A 21193-nucleotide genomic window follows, 5' to 3' on the forward strand; every position below is an offset into this window, starting at 1 on the left:
TAGTCACAACTCCTGTTAAGAGTTATTGATGGTAATAGCAGTCTTCCTCTCAAATAAGACCATGCCACTACCTTTAAAAATAGGAGACCATTCATGTGAAAAATAGTACATAAAGAATAGAGCTATTAATGTAGGAACTGAGCCTTATGTGTAGTTTACCAGGTACTGTGATCCATGGGCCACAACGAGGAACCTATAGAGGGACAGCTGCTGAAGAAAAACACAAACCTCCCCTCACTTTTAAATGAATCAAATTTTATTTTAATGAAAAGTAAAGGCAGATACAAAGTGCGAATTAATCAAACAGAAAATAGAAGCAAATCTGATAGAACTGGAGTAAAACAATATTAAAATTCTCAGACTTGATTCAATGACACTCCATATTATATGCCACATATTATTCATTTTCCTGAAGACTTCTTTTGTGATAAATTCTGGAAAAGAGAAATAATGTAATTGTAGAAAATGAAATATTATAAGCATAGCATTTTTTAACAGAGAAATTTTTAAACATTGAGCCATTTTATTTTTCTTTCTGAAAAAAATAATGAAAAAAATTAACAAAGTACAAGTAAGTTACATTAGTTCAACAGAAACTTGAAACTGATTATAAGAATGATTAAAGAAAATTCCTCAGGACTGTCATTCTGCTTGATGGTAGTGGCAGTTGTGTCTTTGTACATCTCAATTAGGGGCTCTAAAATGAACCTTTAAAACCTCTTTGTTTCCCAAAAGGGACTTCAAAGTATTTTTTCTCTTTGTATTGTGACACAGACTGGCAATCAAGAAATTTGAAGTTCGGCTTGACATTCAGAGAAAAACATGTTTTACTAAGTTTTTGTGAGGAATTTGTGAGTGGACAAAATAAAATACTAGATGAAAGGATGTTATTATCATCTTATTTCTCCATACTCCCATCTTCCATTTACCTGGCAGCTGGAGGTAAAGGTTAATTTAGCTCCTAAATGCATAATCTTCTGCAGCTTTCAATAAACTAACAATTTATATAAGTCCCCCCCCCCCAATACATCTTTCTTCTGCTAAAAGCGTATCTTTAAATTCTTTGTGCTTTCCTGTTCTGTAGAAATTATATTCCCGGAAATTTGAAAATAAGCTGAAACAAATGAATATTGGAGTGCATCTGCATTAAGAGGCCATCTACGCATGTGCATAGTATAAAAAACTGCTTATCTAAAACCACTGCAAATCATCCTAAAGGACACCTCTAAAACTAAAATTATCAAACACTTAAAATACATAAGGAAAATGGCATACCATTTGCAGAATTTCAATTTCTGTTTGAAGAGTCTCACAGACACTTTCCCAACTATCATCTTTGCATTTTTCCAACTCTTTCTTAAGTCTGTGTCCAAAAGCAAATAAATTTTGAGGTCAGAGAACTGTTGCTGGGTAACTTTTTTTTTCAGCTTTGGTCCCAATTCTCAATTTGACTTGTGTGAGAAAAGCCTCATTGATCTATTTTCCTGGTCAGGATTTAAGTTTGCTAGTTAGACAAATTTCTGGACTGTGTTGTTTCCATAAACTGTGAAAGATATATGGCCTCACTAGTCATCATTTTCCTTATTTAACCACATAAATTGGAATGGTGATACTCAGAAACTACCATATGTTACTGTTCTTATGTCTCCTGGGTATCTTGTAGCCTCTGCTGGAGACAGAATGTTGGATAGATGGGTGCTCTGCTGCCCCTGTGCCAGCATTGCTCCATACCCCTCCACAAACTCCACAGCTTTTGTTCCTCTTCTCTCCTCCCCGCTCCCTCTATTCCTCAGCACTTACTGTTGCCCAGTACTCCCAGCCAGGAGTTCTCCAACTTTTCTACAATAAGAATTACTTTTAATATAGATATTTCTTCATTCAGAAAACCGTTTAGTCCTGCTCAAAGGAGATACCTCAGCTCTGCACATCAATGACTGTAGTGGTTTAAATTAATACTTGCTAGGCCCAGAGAAATCTCTGGCAGAGCTTTCAGTAGTCTGATAAATACAAGGTGATGAGATTATACTGGGTCTTTTCATGGCTGTCAGAAGAAAAGCAAAATGACAAAGATAAAGTTGTTTACCCTTAATACAGTTTCAGGAAACAATCTGAATGTTCTGGAACATACAGACTGAAAATATTCTGCTTGTCATTAAATAGCCAAACCAATGCATTAAAGCAGGACCCTGTTTCTTCTGAAGTTGGAACAGAAGGTAGCAACTATTTTTGCTTTTATATATTATAATAGACAATAAATTATTTGACCTTATTATAGAGATGATGTACCTCTTTAGCTGTCCTAGTGCAAAGAGAGTTGGTTTTGTACACAGAAATGGCTTAATTAAAAGGTGTATCTTTAGGTAGAGGAATAGCTCAGTCACTGTGCAGCTTTAGAACAACAGACTAAGACTGGATGTTAATTTTGTTGTTCCTGTGGAAAATTCAGATATCTTACCATCAATATGGAAAAAGTATGAGCTCTATGTGCTTGCATTATAAAGCAGTAAATGTTCTTTCCTTCAGAAATATTTCTCATAACACAAGAATCGAAAGGGGAATTTTGACTATGCTTTAAGAAATTAAATTTTCACTGCACTGTAGTACATTGTTAGTTTTCAGTCCATTTCATTGAGAGAAGTTCACTTCAAGGTCTAGGATCAGCTTGTGATCTTGATTAAATCTGCTTAACTTCATTGCCTTGTCTCGGCATTTTTTCTCTCTGTATTCTCTGCTAGTGTGATATTAGAACCCTAATTTGCTTGAGACAAGCAAAAGCCCTACTCAGTTTAATTTACTTTAGGGAAAGACAGAGTCTGCTGGTCTTAGAGAAAATGCTCTCCAGTGTCTTTCGCACTGTAAAACTGATGCAACAGCCTGTTTGCCACTTGTTAGCTAGGAATGATACCAGTCCATGCTAGGCCCACATTAGGGATAGAACAAGCAGAAGATAAGCAGTAGGAGTTGCTTATCTGTGTCTTGGGATTGTTAATTAATTTCTGTCGATGATGTGCTTTGAAACTAACATTTTGTGTATGGATTTAAAAATTTTATTTCAAATATTTTATAAGGCTTTTAATGGTAGTGACAGCACAATTCTTTACATAGCATCAGGTAGTGGTGATACAAGACATTCATTCAGATGTGGTCTTTAATTCCTACATTAATCAATTGATTCTGCTTTCAGGTCTTCATTCTTATTTAGAAGCTAGATAATTACAGTATGTGTCAGGAATAATATACTCACAAAATAAGAGCTGTCTGTTAGGTTACAGTCTACAAAATTAATGCATTGGGGACGCCTGAGTTACTGAATAAATGATGAAGTTTTACCAGAAGGAATGTGAGACAATGGAACTATTAAAAAAAAAAATGTTTAACCTGAAAGCAGATTCAGTTTTTTCATTTTACATTTAAGATAAGCAGGATATTCATATTCATCTTTCCAGTATCAGATTGAATGTGCAAACCAATTATTCATGAAACTACATTGTCTCAATGGAAGGCAGGTTTTCTGTCACTTTTGAAAATGGAAAAAGATGTAACTTTTGCTAGAACAAGGATTAATTTGACAATTATACCCTTTTTATGACTATGAAAAAAGGCAGATCTCTTAGGAAAAATAATCTGAAAAATCACATTACGATTTGGCTTCCCACGTCCTTTGGTTTTGTTTTATTTTTAGCATTTTGTTCTCCTTGCTGACAATAATATATAGCTTTAAAATAAGTCACTGCAGTGGACTAACAGTGTCTTGGCAAGTTACAGTATCACAGGCTCTAATGAACAGCTGGAGCTGAAATGCCACATTTGCAATAGCTAAACCTAGCTTTAAATCATGTAGGTGGGAAAACAACATCAGCATTTTTTGGATGCTATCTTGTCCTAGACTGAGCTCTGCTATCAATGGCCCATTTTCCATTAGTCTTGAATGCTAGAAGTGACAGAGATGAAGAAGGAGGAGATCACTGAAGATGATCGATTCTGCAGCTCTGAAATGAGCCCAGCTATTAAATGTCATTGGCATTTGTGGTGATACACATTCTTCTTGAATTTCAGCTCTATACGCATGTGGCAAAGAGGAAAAATAATTTGAAATCAATACATGCTGGTATTATAAATTGAACTATGAAGAAAATAATGTTATGGTCAAACAGGTCTCTCTGCAAATCATCCATAGATTCAAATTACTGGATCAAGACTTTAGTATCCAAAACTTGCATTCCAAGAATAATTTTATGTTAGGTCTTAAAGGAGAAATAATTTCTTTAGAAGATAGGGTTAATATGTGATTTTAGAGTCTTTTTTTTTTCTAGTGGGGCTGAAAGACCCTAACTAATTGTTGTTGGAATTGCAGAAGGAGCAGACTGTCTCTTAGTCATGTTTAGCTGGCACAAGTGCAAAGTTTTTTCCTTCTCCTTTTTGTCTTTGCCTTGCTTATGACCAACATTTTATTTTTTAATCATAAATTGGAGGGAAAACATTGTGGTATATTATAAAACGGAATTGCTGACACTGATATACAGGGTATAGAATCCATGGTACAAAATGAAATTCCTTAAGAAGCTATATATAACTTGAGAGTACATATCTTGATTTTTCTGGGATTTCATCCAGAAAAATCCTGATATCATGAATATCAGGAGATACATTTATCAATGTTTTAAAACTTTATTGGGACTGAAGAAAAGTATAGAAGACTTTAGTTTATTGTCTCAAGCTCAAGTAGAGGTCAGACATTGAGGTGATTCTCAGGGATTAACATTGGGATTAAATTAATGTGTATGTTTCTACAATGAGAGCAAGATTTTGCTGGTATTTACAATATGCTGACACTTCTAAACAGAATATGCTATTGATACAGTTGGAGAAGTCAATAAATTTCAGACTATTATCAATTGATTGAAGAAGAGGAAAAACAAGTCCTAAATGGAATACAGTATCCCAAAATATAAAGTCAAGTACTTGAGTTACACAATTAAATATAAAAGTCTGTGCTTGATGGAGCAGAAGGATAATAAAATTAAGCAAGTGATCTAACAGCAATAATAAAGCCTAGCAAGAAGATGAAACATGAACACAAAGAAGGTACTAGACAACATAACAGTGGAAATCAAATGCAAATGAAAAGAAATTTAGCTATTTTAAGTAAAATAAGAAATTTTCTGCTTTTGCTGTCCTGGATAAAATGTTAAATGTAAAATACATAGTTACCATTGATTAAAGCTTGCATTTTGTGAATGCTATCAGGCACCTAATCATAAGAGTAGTTAGAGGTCTTGAAAAGTGTGGTGGTATTTTCCAAATACATAAAACATCACAAGACATATTTAAAGAATATATAATAATAGGTGAATAAACATGGAATGGTTAAGGCACACTAAATTGCACATTTAGGATGAGATTTGCTTTTGTGCAGACAGCAAACCAAAGTTGTGTGCATTATTTTTCATTGGAACTATAAGAATGAGCTACATAGGAAAGAAAAAATACACAAGCATGTATGTGAGATGTGAAATGAAATGTGTTTCTAGAGGTCAATAAGATTCCTATTGAAAGGCACGGAAAGTAAATAGGGGTCAATGGTTCTTCCAGTTCAATTATCTTGATTTTTCTATTGAACAGAGAAAATGAGATCTTAATCTGGATATATTAATATGGCTACTCTATTGCTGAAGTTAGTATCTCTGTTATGTACTGCTTTCTTCATGTCTATAATACACTCAGAGCTAAAAAGGATTTAGAATTGTCCTTGTTTCATTCTGCTTTATGGGCTCTCCATGCTCTGCTCATCTTCCAGGTTGAATGAATCTTTTTTGACAAGTAGGTGAGAGATTTGTACAAAGTATTCTTACACCCTCCTGGTATTTTTTTTGGAAATAACTCTTTCTTTTATCTCACCCACAGCTATATTTTCTTTTGATGTTTATAGCTGTATTTTGTAATCACAGTATGCTCAGACCACTCTGCTTCCAGGTACCTGTTCTTGAAGACCCCAATTGTGTACAAGTAGATAAACTTACACTGTTATACATCATATTCCTCTCTTTTTAGTGACTCTTCTGCTTGGTGTAGAGTTTAATTGCTTAAGATAATGTTGTCTTGAAACACTTTCTATTCTAAAGTCATTAATTAAAACATTAAGCAAGACCAACTGTGACTGTTGTTACCTTAGAGTCCCAGGATTTTAAATTGCAGACCTATGACTGTTCTTACTATTACACATTTCTTTACTTAATTTTTTAAGTATGTCTTCCCTAGGCTAACTAGTATTTTTCCATGTGGGATAGCATCAAATACTTTATTAATGTCTGGATGGATGGCATTGGAATTTTCTTTGTCTAGCCTATCTGTTGCCTTATCAAAGAAAGGCATCATTAGTCAGATTTGATCTGCTTTTTGTAAATCCATTCTGCAATTCATAATGGAAAGCTATTTTAACATAATTCAAGCTATAATAGTTCCACTAGGCACTGCTATTAAAAAGAAAAGCTCAAAAAATCAATGAGGAGATTGCCATTGAAAAACTAATTTTGAACCACATATATTACTCCAGAGACTGATCTTTTCAGATTATAAAATTTAACATCAAATTAAATTGAAAAAAAAAAACCAAAAAACAAAAACCTACCAGAAGAATGTATGGGGTGTAGGCAGTCTGTTGTTTGCATGAACAATTTGTTGAGCATTAAAGAATATATTTCCTGTATGATTTGTATGAAAGAAAAAACTTACTTTTTCCTTCCTAATTTTGGTAGTAGGGGTTCTTTTATTGGATAATGAAGAATAAGAAGGAATACAATATTTTTAGGATTTAGACATGTCTACAAAGCTGTGAACTATTTACAAAGTAAGCAGATTTCATGCATTTACTTTCTGCTGCTTATTTTCTGAAGTAGAAGAGAAATTCAGGTTTCAAAGAAGCATTTTATCCTTATTCTACTTTTTAAATAGGTTGAAAGATATCTATTTTAGGTAGAAATACTCTGGTTTTAGTCTAAATGAACTTCAACTAAAATTATTGCTAGGCTGTTTTACTTAAGGCAACACAAAAATTTAAAATTAAAATGTGAAAGAATAAATAATTAATGCAGTAATTACAATGAATATAACAGTGAAACGCCGTAGTTAGGAATTTACTGGTATCAGTTAGTGTCTGTTTGACTCCTGCATTGTTCCACTTAAGTGATGTTACTTGCTCTCTGCCAGGGAAATGGGACTCCAGAGAGCTGATGCCAAAGTTCTTTCCTGCTGTTTTGTGTTTGAGGATGGCATTGGCAGAACAGATGATTAAAACAAGGCTTTTGATCTTAATTGCAGCTCTCTTTAGGGAAAAAAAAAAAGACAAAAACAAAAACCCAAAACACAAAAAAAACCCAAAAAAAAAAAAAAAAAAAAAAAGGCCCTATTTTCTTAAAAAATTCTCTGAATTATGCACCTTTATCATGAGACTTGTATTTTCCAAGGTGCCTGCTGATTACATCTCTGCTTAACATTCTAATTCTGGTTGGATTTTTTTCTGCATCCAGTGTGGATCAGGACAAGCCTCTACAGCAGCTCCAACAGCTGCTGGAATTACTGGTGTGTGCTTCTCATGACCCTTTGCAATTTTTTGATGGATTTCAGAGAAATTTTATGAAACTGCAGATGTGGTATGGGGCATTTTTCTCAGATCAAAGATGAATTGCTGTAATTTGAATTAGCTGGCTACGCTGTTCAGCTGAAATGCAATTTACTTTTAGATATATACTTAATTGCAATGAAGATTCTTGCCTTGCCAGCTACTTTTGATATTGATTTTTAAACTGGGACTAGGGATGTGATACAGTAACAGACTTGCAGGGTGATTTGGGAGCTACATATATCAGGTTATTGATGCTGACTGTCTCTCATGTTTGTTCTAAGGAAGCATCAAAAAAAAGGTATTTTTACCACTTAGAGTGGTGTGGTTGCCAGCTCTGTAAAAATCAGATTTTGTGCTATTTTTTCCTATGCTATATCATAGGAAAAAAAAAGTATTTCTGACCCACATTATGTGTGTCAAAATATTATCATCTTTATGTGTAATAAAAATGATTGTCAGTGAAAACTAGCATTCTATTCTTGCAGTAAACTCTGTATGGGGATAAAAAACCTGATCTTGTTAGGCTAAAAAGAGTTGTTTCTGAGGCACAGAAGGTTCAAAACCATTGATTTTAACATGACCAAAATTGACTCCTGTTAAGATATACACAAGTATATAAGTGTATCTCGAGAAGGAGAACCTTCAAGGATGAAAACTACCCAACCTATCTGAATAAGCTGTGCTCCTCATGATAAAAATGCTTTTTCCTTAAATTCACTCTAAATGCTCTTGTTTCAACTTCCACTTTATGCCTTTTGTTCTTTTGTTGTGCAGATTCTGGCTCCATCCTCTTGATGATACAGAGGTAGCAGGGAGTGATCAGATACCCTCCAGGGGACTATTTATATGCTGCACAATTTACAGTGTCTAATACTTTCAATACCCTTTCATTCTCTTAATTCAAACCAAGTAGTTCAAACCAAGAAGTGATGAGTAGGCTTTGTTAAATTGGAGAGAAAAAAAAAAAAAAAAAAAAAACCCAAACAACTGCTAGACTTGTATGAGTCTGGTAAAGTTTGGGGTGGTTGTAAAGAGCCCAGCAGTGACATAGAGAGGCAGACAAATGAGGATTGTCTGCTTGGCTCCACTGAAAAGCCGAATCTCTTAGTGCTGACATGGAAATACAGCAGCACAGCTCTATTGCTTCTGGCATCTGAGTGAACTTTTTCGGGGCTATCTCTCTCTACGAAGCATTGAGCTTTTCTGATCAAAAGCAAGTGCAAGATAAAAATATGATTTAGGCAAATCTGTCTTAAACTTTTTCCAGTATCTAAAATGAAAAAAAAAGTTTCAATTTTAAGGAAATATGTTGAGTATATTGCTAGACTTCAAGAAGGGCTTGCATTTTGTGATAGTGGTAATAGCATAGGAGCACTTTATATTTTGCACTACGTGCACTTATCAAATAATGTTAGCTTATCTTGACCATAAAAGGAGGCATTTCATGAAATAAGGAAATCTCATCATCCTTCTTGCCTTGGTTGTCAATGACACTTGCTGATTTTGCAGTTAATAGAATTTAATATGTTTTATCCAGTTTTTCACCCAGAGAAAACCAAAGTGTCATTCTGAAGAGCTGGGAGATAATTTCACTGCCTAGAAAGGCACACATGGATTTGATTGATCCTGAGGATCTCAGTGGCAGAGCTGGGCATTAAAAGTATGATAATGTTGGCTACTTCTGTACCTTCCACACAGGAAACCTACTATAGAAAATGAATTACACAAATTTGGCTATTCAGTGGCATCATGGCAGTAAACTATTCCAAGGGAAGTATGTTAGTTGGAAGGAAGCTGACAGCCTTGTGTATCACCAACCCCAATATATCATGATTGAATGAATAATGGAAAGGAGTGAAATATAATGTGCTGTCCTGGAGAATCGTTACTGTTATTATTATTTACATTGTGTCTTCTATGTATATGTTGAATGCAAATTTTTTGCTACTGTATGCAGGATTGTGAGCTAATTAATTTTTATGCTGAGGGGATTTTGGCCATGTCTCAACACTGTGTAAGAGGTTGAAGAGAGTTAGTAATAGGGCTGATATATCATTTTCTTTCAAAAACTGATATTCAGCAAAAAATGGGTCATTACCAAATCGTCTTTCAGAAAATTGCTCAGGGTTCTCTGCAAAGTTATAACTTTCCATTGAAAGTTTTCAGATTAAAAAAATCCCCACTATATTTATTTATTTTTGTCAAAAGGTTATGGATATATAGGAAAAACCCTGTGGTAATATAAATTGTGTTTTCCTCAATTTCTGTTAAAGAATCTTTTGGTCTAGCTTTATAAGGAGTTCCTTTGCATTGTCTATTAATTATTTTTAAATATTCACAGGCATTTTCATCTGGCCCATCATAAAATAGCAAAAAGGTAGTCAATTCTGTGATATGGGGCTTTCTGCATTTGGGGATTAAAACAAAAACAAAAACAAAAAACCATTATTTTCTGTGAAGTGAAAACCTAATGTTTCACTTAAACAAACTGACAAGAAACAAACTGTCACCACTCAGTTCCTGAGAAGAAAACTTCACTGTTAAGGGAGACTGTGCAATGTCTTCTGTCTTGGTTAAGTCTTCAAAATTTTTTTTTAAACCAGTTTAATTAGAAGGCAAACTAGAACTGATAGCAGAGATCATAGAGAAAACAAATTTGCATTTGGTTGCTCCAATAGAGACCCCAGCTAACCAAAGAGGTTACTGTGGCCAGCCCAGTCATTGCAATGGGCTCTGCACAGCCAGGCAGCAGAAATAAGTTTAGCACTGGGCACTTCGTCAGTGCTCTGTGCACCACCACCATTTTTACAAGACCTCAGGAACTGATCTTCCATCCAAACAGCAGCAGTTTGGTCTTCCTCAGGCTTTGACTGACACCCCTGCCAACACTTGCAGTTTTGAGTTTGTTGGGGTACGTATGTGAGGGTGAAATACTGTAAATAACAACAAGACTTGGGGTTGTCCAATAAAAAATGAATGGTTCTGCCGATTTCAGAAGGAATGTTGTGCATGAAAGGTAAAATAGTCATTGTTACCAGGACTAGACTGCAGTTGCACTCCTAAAATTAAATTTTAATTTAATTAACATGAGGCTTTTACCTTAAACATTCAGGATCAGTTTGAGGTTTTTCAGTGACTTGGATTTTTTCTACTTCTAAATCTTTTGTCACTCTTTCTGCTTCTCTGATTACTTTCTCCAGGTCTAAACATGAAATCAGAATTACCCTATAAATATATATTAATCATCCATACTCAAAGACTTTCTACATATTCTAAATTTATATTTTCTAATATTTCTTCATGAAACTCTTTGAAGGGTAAAGACATCTAAATAAAGAAAATGAATTATTTTATTATTGTAATCACATATTGGAATCTAGAAAATTTCATTCATTTTCCCAAACAATTTAGGACCATATTTACTGCTTTTCTTAGCTCTTACTGCAACACATTACTTAGATAGAGGTAAAAGAAGATACTAAAACAGTCATTAACATTATTTTAATTCAGATTTCAAAGTATTCTCTACTGCTGTGATCACCTTTGACACAGAGTATTTTTAGCAATATTTATTTTGATTTTAAGTTCTTTGAAACATTAAATTCTACATTTAAGTATATGACTTACCAGCAAAAGCAAAACTTTCTTTGATATTTACGGCTCATGATTCAGCAGATCTCTGGACCTCAGTATCAATGACATTTAAATTAAATCTCATTGAAATCCATAGTATTTGTTATAATCATGTTTATAAATGATGTATTACATATTGTAAAAATAAATTAAATATTGTTACTACGATTCCTTTTGCTTGAGAAAAGAAAATTGACAACAAACATTTTTCAAAAGCATTTGTCAAGCCAGAAATAATTATCACAAGAAATAGTTACCAGGCACACCTTTGAGCTCACTTTGGAGAGTAAATAAATCCTGCTTTAATTCATTCTTCTGCAGCTGGAGTGCATTTAACTGAACATTTTTATGTTCCATTGACTCCATTTCTAAGAAAAAATACATTTTAAATTAAAATGCATTGCAGTTTTAGCATTTATGATACAATCTTAAATATTCTTAACTAATTCTACCAATCTTCAGCTAGTCAAAAGAACCTTAAATATAAAACCAAAATAAACTAAAATAACATATATAACACAGTTCATAGGAAATTGTGTCACATAATGTATTCATAGATATGAAAGAAATATTTTTTTAATGTTATCGAGCTGTTCAACATATTTTGTTGTCTGGGCATAAAAAGGATGTTTTGCTTTACAGTTAATTCAGGTATAAAAAAAGGATGACTGATTGAATAGGTGGAGAACAGGCATCTCTCAGCAGGACTGAAAAAAACCCACTTCTTAGTATTTTTGGTGTTATATATATTTGAACCTTACTATTAGACAACATCTGGAATTAATTGTGGGTTTTTTTTGTATCAGTTGGAGGTCCTCACATAATTTCCTTGTTATGAGTTGCTTAAACTTTTCACTTCAGAGTTGTCAGTGTGCCCAGGAGCATAGCAAACAAAAAGACAGACAAGTTGTGTCTCAAGAAAGATGCAATTAAAAGCTGGAACTGAGATGGCAACTGAAGAAGAATTTTGGTCACCTTTCAGGTACTTTTGATCATTTAACTGCCCAGCTCTGCCTGAATATGTAAAAATTAAATGCTAAAAGTAGCATTCGACACAAAATAGAGACTTTTCAGTTGTAGATTAGTATCTTAGCCACAGGAAATAAGAAAGAAGGTGTTACCAAGTGCAAACTCCAGAGGACAGTCCTTTTTCAGTACTCTTACAGCAGATATGGGGAATTGAAATTGCTGTTGCTTGACAGATCATGAGGCTGGAATGGACTTTGAGGGGTCATTTACTGCATTCTTCCCCTGAAGACAGGGTCAGCTGTACCTCTTTTTTTCTGAAAAATGCTGTTTTGACCTTTTTTTGATAACCTTGGTAATGGACACTCCTAATTCCTTTGGTAATGGAATCTTCTAAGGCAGAGAGCTTCAGTTGTCCACTGTTCTTAGAAAGATTCCTAAGCTGTCAGACAGACTCTTCTCTCTTGTGCTTTACACTTGTTACTTTTTATTCAGTTCACTACAGGTATAGACAATATATTTATTTCCTTTCTACAGGATATTTATACAATTTGAAGACCGATATCCGTATTTCATCAGTGTTCTCCTTAATAGCTTAAACAGTCACAATTCTTTCATTTTTTTCCTTCTCATGTGCTCCAGAACTCTGATCACTCTCACTGGTCTTATGTGGATTGTCTCCAGCTGGTCTAAACTTTTTTTTTTTTTTTTTTTTAAGTTTAACATCAAAATGAGATGCACAGCACTCCAGTTCAGAGCTTAACTGCCCCAAATACAGTGAGGAACTATTTTCATGTGTTAGAGGTCAGAATTCTGTTTGTGTCTCAGTGTGGTGTTGGCATTCTGATGTCATTGACTCATGTTCAGCCTGTGATCCATGACGACCCCAAATTCCTTGCGGAAGGACTGCCCTGCAGTGTGACCCTGTGCTCTGAGAGATCCCATGCTCTGTACCTTCGCTGAAAATCAAGCTACACTGTGGCAGTAAAGAACCAATCCTACAGGACATCTGTGTATACAATTCTTTTGAAGCTAAGGAAATGCTCAAGCACAGGTGATTCTAAACCTAATCCAGTCTCTGTGTACGACTGTGAGCTCTGTGCTGGCTGAATTAGACATTGGGAGCTGCCTCTTCAGGTTGCTCACAGGTTGTTCACAGTGCTCACATCAGAAAGGCTGAAGAGGATAGGGAACAGAAGAGCCTTTAATTATGCTTGGTATGGCAGACCACACTCTTTCAGTTCAGTGCTAAAAGGAAGCTCCAGACAGTTGGGGAATGAAACTGAAATTACTGGTTTGCACAGCTGTATGTTATCAATTTGTGTTAATCCAAGATAAACTGGTTTAATATAAGACTTACCATTTTTCAACAGAGCTGCTTCATTCTCCAAGTCATTTATTTCAGTCTTGACTTTCTTTTTAATATGAAGCTCTCTATTACTTGTTAGTCCATATTCATTGTTGAACTCTGTTATTTCTCTGGTAAAATTATCTTCCTCTTCAGAAATTTTTCTCTTTGCATCTGCCTGGAAAAATGAAAGGGAAGACAATGTTCAGGTGAAAAAAATGAAAGTCTTTGTTAAGCTAGGCAGACTGAGACACACTGTTGTTTTTTATCCTTAAATTTGTAGTAGGAAAGTAAATAAATAAAAAAAATCTAGAAGTAAAGAAAATATTTACTTTTTGTTATAGGAGCATGAAAATAGGCTACAGCTCTATCATTATGCCTGTTATTTTAAACATGTCTTTTTCCTGCAAAAATGAAGGGTCTCTTCTTGATAACCGAGCATTTAAAAAATCACTACATTATGTTATAGACTTGAACCAGCAGATTTTCAGTTCAACTCTCATATTGAAATTAGAACATTCTGTTTACAGTTACTAGCATAGTATAGCAGCTCTTTTTCTCTAGCTTGTTATTAAACTAAATAAAAGTGTTGTTTAACCCTCTGCAGAATGCAGATGTACTTTAACTCCCTTTACAACTACCAAGAATGCTATTGTTGATAGAAAATCACAATTCAATTTTCTGGTAAAAAAAATATTCAAAAGAGTAAGGTTATATTAAATTTCTTCTAAGAAGTCTTAATTGATTGCTGAATTAAATAAAGGGAAAAAAGAAAAGATAACTTATATATCAAACTTCACACATATACTGGGAATACTTTGGGTGATGCAGAACTATGACTAAAGTTAGAAAGATATCTGCCTAAAGATTTAGGTTTAATACTGGTGATTTGTACTGAATGCTTGAAATTTAGCTCTGCTGGTTTAAAGGGCAAATATATCTACAGAAACACTGCTCCACTGCTCCTCTGTGGCATTTATTTATATGTACAGATCCAAGAAGCCTCAACAAAGTAAGAGGAAGGCAATATTCAGGTTAGCATCTGGGAGAACTGGAAAACTTGTAAGTAGCTACCTTTGAAGAGGTGGTGAGGTGTGTCTGGCACCAAAGAGATTGTGTGCTATGTCAGGATTGCTAAACTGTCCACATTTGCTAAAATGTGGTGTGGGCCTCCCTGGGGTTTTCCTTTGATCCTTTTCAATCTTTTTTACTGTGGATGAGGCAATCCAATTTAAGGTGAGGCTTCCGTAGCTTACTTTTCCAAAGGAAATAATCTGTCAGAATTGGAGTTCACTCATACAACAGCAAATATTAGAAAATGAAGTCAAGAATATAAAATCAACTTTGGAGATAAAATGCAGCCTACACTACTAGATCATAGTTTAAATGAAATGTGAGACTTTATCTAAGTTTACATTGTTACATATACTAATATAAAAAAAAAAAAAAAAATTCTGATTAAAACTAGCTTTTCCAGATTTTCAAATTTTAAAGCTGATTGCTCTTGTACAATAGAAAAGAGCTGTGTGAATATCACAGCTGGAAACATACCATGATTTTAAGAAGACTGGTTCTTTGATTAATAAGTTCAGCTTTTTGTTTTTCTAAGCTGTCTTCATGTTTCTTCAGAATTTCTACATTTAACTGCTTTACAGACAGATGCTGAACCTTCCAAAAGGAAAAAAAAATGGTAAAGTTATTGTTTAATTGTTTCATATACTCTGAAATTGTACACAAGGATCTTGGTCCAGTTTAAAAAGAGTTGGCACAGCTGCTGGACTAACAAAAGCATAACAGCTCTTTTTTTTTTCCTCTATAAACTTTCAGTACACTGCTAAGATTTTGAAAAGTCTCCTTTCTTTGCAAGACTCATTAAGTGTTGCTCCATCATTATGAATTGGCATTTTAAAATCTGCTAGGTTTAGAAGAAATTTTTTCCAGGAAAAATATTGACCACATGGGATCCTTTAGCCAACGTAATTCACTGTCCTCCATGTCACTGTGTAAAGCTCATCATGAATCAAATAAGACAATAATATCAAAATAATATCAGGGGGGCAGGGGTCCAGCATCCTGGTTTTGGCTGAATGGCTGTACATGTCATCCACTCTGCAATGCTGCTATGGAATATGAAAAGGTAAGCAGGATATTTGTCTGAGCACAATTTCTGGAATTTTTAGCTGAGGGAGGGTAATGGGAATTAGCTCACTGGTTATTGACAGTTTGATCATAAACCCCCCAAGCCCTAAACCTCAATTTTACACCTAGGTTTATTTAGCATTTTATTAATTTTAGCCATTAGTTTATCTGATAGGAGGGTATGCTGTTCAACCACTGCATTTTCAAAATTTGCTGAAGGCTTCTCATTTTTCTAGCACATCTATTGTATCATTATCTAACCAAAGTGCAAATATGTGGTGGGATAAACTATAACAATAACAAATAGGAAACAGATAAGTGTTGTAGAGTCTTAAAGGAGGAGAATCATTTATTTGATGGAGTGTCAAGTTCTCTTGATTCAGAGCAATGAATAGGGAAAGCAAAGTTAAGATTTGCCCACAGAGAGTAAAGGCTCAGGGTAAGTATCAGGAATTAAATTGAACAGTCAGGCTGATTCAAGAGTGTTTGTGTGTGTAGAAACAGAAAAGACCAAATAAGAATGGTATTACAGTGGTAAAAATGAAAATATTTTGAAGTTAAATAATGCACATGATTGTGGAGAGGGCACAGATGAAGTACCTCTGATCAAAATAGGAGGATAGTGGAATGAAATACCCAAAGACTGAAATATGTGAGTTGGAAAGGAAAGGGCTAGATTTTTCCTCATCCCTGATATGTCCAGCATGCTAAGTTTGCAGGTCAGAATTTATTTTACATATTAATTCAAAGAAAGTAGTGGTCTTACATCACTGTTTGTAATACTGTACGTAACTAGCTTCAGAGTAGTTTCTTCAAGTTGCCAAAATTCATCTATGCATTTTCAACCAATTTTTTTAAAAAGTCATTGAGCTACAAACAGAAAAATGCTATAATTTGGGTTCAATTACATGCTACCTGGTTTTACAGAAGAGAGGGAAAAATTGCACTTCCTAGGACTCTTTGATTGACCACAGGCAGTGGCTGTGAAATAGATGTCAAAAATCTTCTGAACTCAGTCTCATCATCTTGGTCAGGCATCAGGTGCTGAGCATGCACGTGGTTGGATATGTGTGCTGGTAAAGAACTGCAGTTATTTGGTGTGGGATAAATTGAACAGAATTAGCTGAACAGCATTATTTAATACTATTTGAATTACATGAACTATTAGCAGTAAAGCTAATTCCTGTAGTGAAAAATAAATTACTTTAAATAATGTCAACATCTATATAATCTTTAACCCTAAATACAGTCTGATTGAAATGTATTTTTCTATTCCACTACTTTTCTGTATAATTTCCTATCTATAAATGAATCAACATCAGACTAGGCAAGCAAGTAGAATGTATTTTCATGGACATCAGTGAGAATATCATTAATACTGGTCAGTAAAGCACATAAAATTTAATTAGATGTAGTTTGTCAGCTCTTCCCATTAGTCATTTACAATAATGGCTCTGCTTTCAGAACCTTCTGTACCTACCACATAAACCTTGATTATAAATCACAATGCATCAATAACCAATTAGCAGTATAAACATAAAATTGTGATGTTCATAAATAAACTTATGAGTAGGACTACTGGGGACTTCACCTAACAAGCAACATCCAGATATAATCTGTGTTGGATAAATAAGTTACTATTTTAAAGCACCTTTGGGCTCTGAGATTGTGGCATGTATAAATGTGAGTGTCTGAGTAACTGCCTGCATGATTATAGTCTCAATTTGCAAGCAGTAAATATTTGTAAATGAGCTCTATTCTGATCCCTTCTCAGCAATGTCGATATATATATATATATATATATATATAATATAGTCCATTACAAAAGGCAGAAGAGACTGTTTTAAGAAGGACGGAAGTCATCCTCCAAACATTTATTTTCACAACTAGGTGAGGCAATCTCCCAAAGGTTCTTGGAAGTTGTTTATTTAAATGACAGGATCCAACAGCTCTGACTTCAAAGGAGGCTCCACATGCTTTCCTGTTGTAAACATACATTCTGTCAGCAGAGATACTTAAGAGCACAGGGGAGGGTATTTAGACTTAATTTTCAGACACAAGCAAATAGATTTTTAAATAATTCGCAACCACAGGTGTTGTTGATGAAAAGCTCTGCAAAACCGGTGGCTTAATCTGAAAATACATCTGCAGTTTGATTAAATGGAAAGAGTAATAAAACCACTAAAAAGACTCAGAAACTTTCCTCTGTCTTTGGCCTCCCTAGGAAAACACTTAGGGCTTGAAGCCTTAACTGTAAGCTCACAGAAAGAGCTTCAGTATATGACTTAAGAGCCTGTGAAATAAATGTAAGGAATGTTTCCATATATTTTCTGTGAAAGGCCGTTAATAAATGGCATTGGGCAACCAAGGGATGGTTTCTGCACACTGGAGGAAAGTGCTGTTACAAGTTGCAGGACTGTTGAAATGGGGTCTGGCCTCAAAAGTCAGCATGCCCTGAACACAGCCAGGGCCAGCCCCAAGGGTGAGATCTGTAGGAGGAAGGATGTTGACGGACACATTTTTAATTCAGAAAGGCACAGTGCAGGTTTCCTCCACGCTGTGCTACTCAGCAGGCGAGGCGCTTCCTCGAAAGTGCTTATTCCTGAAAGAATAGGTCGTATATTTGTAAACACAAAGTATTTCATTATTATGTACACTATAAATATGCCTGCTCACCTTGGTTTCTAAGTTAATTTTTGCAGCGCTCAGCTCTTCTTTTATTTGGTTAATTTTTTCATAACTTCTATTTATGTCGCATTTAGCTGCAAGACAACAAAAAACTGTAAAAATATGTGCTCAGTTTGTAGATGTTACATCCTTACAGAAACGTGCTGGTGGCAAGAACCAGCCATGCTGGCTCTGCCAAGCTTTCCCTGGCACGAATCCCCTCAGGACACCTCTGAGGGACTCGTCCTCTGGGAATGGGGAGGCCCCTCAGGATGGCGCCCATGGGGCTGACCTTGTTGGATGAAGCTCCTCTTCTCCCTCGCCTGCTTCTCCGTGAACTGAATTTGCTGGAACAAAGCGTTCAGGTTCATTCCTGGCTTCTCGTGGGGCTCTGTGGGCCGAGCTCTCTGTGAGGGCTCCGGGAGGGTCCCCACAGCTCTGCCCTCAGGCCTGGCCTCGGCCTCCCTGGGCTTGGGACAGAGGTCTGGGGACACGGCTGAGGGAACACAGGGACAGAGAGGGAGGTGAGGGTTTGCCACCCTTTTTGCAGAAAGGGTGGCAAGAGCAAACCTCAAGCAGAGGGAAATGTGGGTGACTGGGTGGGGGAGCCCACATGGAAAACAGGGAATGGGAACACACAGGCAGGGAAGCAGCACGGTACGAGCAGAAGATGTTTGGTAAGGAAAAAGACAGATGGCACTGAATCATGTCAAACATGGGCACATCTGTCAAGCTGGTTCTGACTCAGGATCTGGGGGGTTTTAGTCAGACAACTCTGACTTTTTTAATTCTCTAGGACCATGTGCTCCATACTGATTTTCTGTCATTCAGAAGCTGTTTTTTCCTACCGCTTCCTTTTTCGATGGAGTGACCACTGTTCTTTCTAAATGTTACATCTGCTCAGATTTACTTATCTTTTGAAGACTGATGTCTAACCTGAGAAATCAAGGAAATAGGCTAAAAACTGCTGTCACACAGGAGAACATGGTCAGGTTGACTCTATGGAACTTACAGTGATTAGACTCATGACCATGAGTGTAAAATGGGCAGTGTTTCTGTTCCAGTTAGTCCCAGTAAGCAAAGATCACAACACAGCCCATTTTATGCTCTTCTGGAGCATAATTGTGTAAAAATTTACAATGCTCTGAGTTCCTGCAAAGTTCTGGATTTTACATTACTGGATGGTACACCTGGAAATGTAAGCACCTGGCTGAAAATATAATTCACATTACAGGGTTTGCTTTTACATCTTGGGAAGGATTGACTACATTCCCTGTGGAGAATAACTATGTGAAGTTTGCCTATTTGCTTTGAGGCAGAAAAAGCCTGGAGGAATGAAACTATAGATTTCCAGCCTTTTTAACACTGAAAAATATTAGGATTATTGACAGTCTTGTGTTATAGTTTTCCTCAGAGGAGATACTGTCTTAGCATAGACTGCAGCAGCAAAGTTCAGAAATTAGAAAATCTTTGACCATCAAAATCCAAAACAATATACATGAGAGTACAAATGTATCATTAATGAAAAACCTGTTCTAAGTTAGCAGAATGCAACAGAATTCTGGAAAAATCTTACAGCATTTACTGCTCAAAAGGCACCATGTTACAGCTGGTAGTGTGTTAGAAAATGATGTTTTTTTAAAGGAAAGACATTTCTCTAAGAAAGAAAATGTGGGTTCTGATGAAATTTAAAACCCTGAAACTAGCACATTATGTTGCAGGAAATGCAATTATTTTTTTTAAATGGCACAAAGTGCAACTGAGGGGGAAGAGTTCACCAAAGTGAATTTAGAAAATGTTTCAGAAGTGAAGCTTCCTACCCAAAGGCCAAAGGAATAGCAGATGAGTCAAACGGGAACATTTGGTGATTGAGACAGTGATTTGTTACACAGGTCTGATGAGTGAAAAGTAATTTTACAAGATTCAAGAAAATGAACTGCTCTATCAGTGGATCAAGGAGAAAATAAAATGAAAAGCTTTCTTTGAAGTTTTTGAGACTTGACTGCTTTTGTGTTTGAAGCTGAGAAGGCTGCTGTAGGCTGGGATAGAGCTCAGTGTCACTTATTAAAGGAACTACTGTGTTTTGTGGAGGGTGCTTCAGCGCCTCTAATTATGGCAGAGGAGCTGCTCTCCCCAGAAAGAGGAGTCTGACTCCAACTGCACTTCTCACTGTCTGAGAATGACCATTCAGCACGATTAACAGCTCTCTGAGAGTTTCCTTCAGAAAAAAATATCAGTGGGACAAGTATTTGACATTAAGCTTCACAGCTTTTGACTCCTGCAGCTATTTGCCATGTGCTTGATTTTTATATGGTAAATTACTCACAGTAATAACTCAGGACTATGTAAATTTAACCACACATGTGAAACATACACCAGTAGTTTCAGAATCAGGATCAAGTTGCGGATCAAAGGTGTGCAGTTGCTGGCTCCCATGGAAAAGGCACGAACCTGAATGTTTCAGGATAAAAGTAAAATGTGCATTACCTTCACTCAACTCCAACTTCTGCAAAGCATAAGATCTTTGGTAGATCACTAGCTGCTAGAAAGGTGACTTTAATTTCATTCTGTGGGTCATATCAGTACGTCCTAATCTTAATCTATATCTGTATCTTAATCACTGTGCTGTAATCAGGTCATGTCTTTTTAGTGTTCTTCAAAATTACTAATTGCCCTTTGTAATCAGGCTGCTGTGCTAATACTAAAGTTTCTTCTATGAGTTTTTTCTCTAGTTTGTGTAGGAAGAAAAAGAAAGATTTTGCTCATAATTTCAAGACCCTATAAAAAATTGTTCCTCTAACTTATTTCTAAATTATATA

General features: G+C 35.6%; 1 protein-coding gene across 2 annotated transcripts; it reads right to left on the reverse strand.

Moving 5' to 3' along the window:
* Nucleotides 1–259: 259 nt before the first annotated feature.
* CCDC172 (coiled-coil domain containing 172) lies at nt 260–18941 on the reverse strand. Of its 2 annotated transcripts, none has more exons than XM_053949339.1 (8): nt 18667–18941; nt 18384–18469; nt 15120–15236; nt 13581–13746; nt 11512–11622; nt 10721–10823; nt 1276–1363; nt 260–434 (listed from the first exon to the last, which is right to left on the reverse strand). In XM_053949339.1, exons 1-8 carry the CDS (start codon nt 18743–18745, stop codon nt 402–404), a joined length of 783 nt encoding a protein of 260 aa, XP_053805314.1. In that variant the 5' UTR covers nt 18746–18941; the 3' UTR covers nt 260–401. The 2 variants fall into 2 exon arrangements, with proteins under 2 accessions (XP_053805314.1, XP_053805315.1); XM_053949340.1 differs by having other exon boundaries at nt 11521–11622; nt 18667–18938.
* Nucleotides 18942–21193: the final 2252 nt, after the last annotated feature.

Source organism: Vidua chalybeata, chromosome 8, assembly GCF_026979565.1.
Source record: "Vidua chalybeata isolate OUT-0048 chromosome 8, bVidCha1 merged haplotype, whole genome shotgun sequence".
Classification (NCBI taxonomy): Eukaryota; Metazoa; Chordata; class Aves; order Passeriformes; family Viduidae; genus Vidua; species Vidua chalybeata.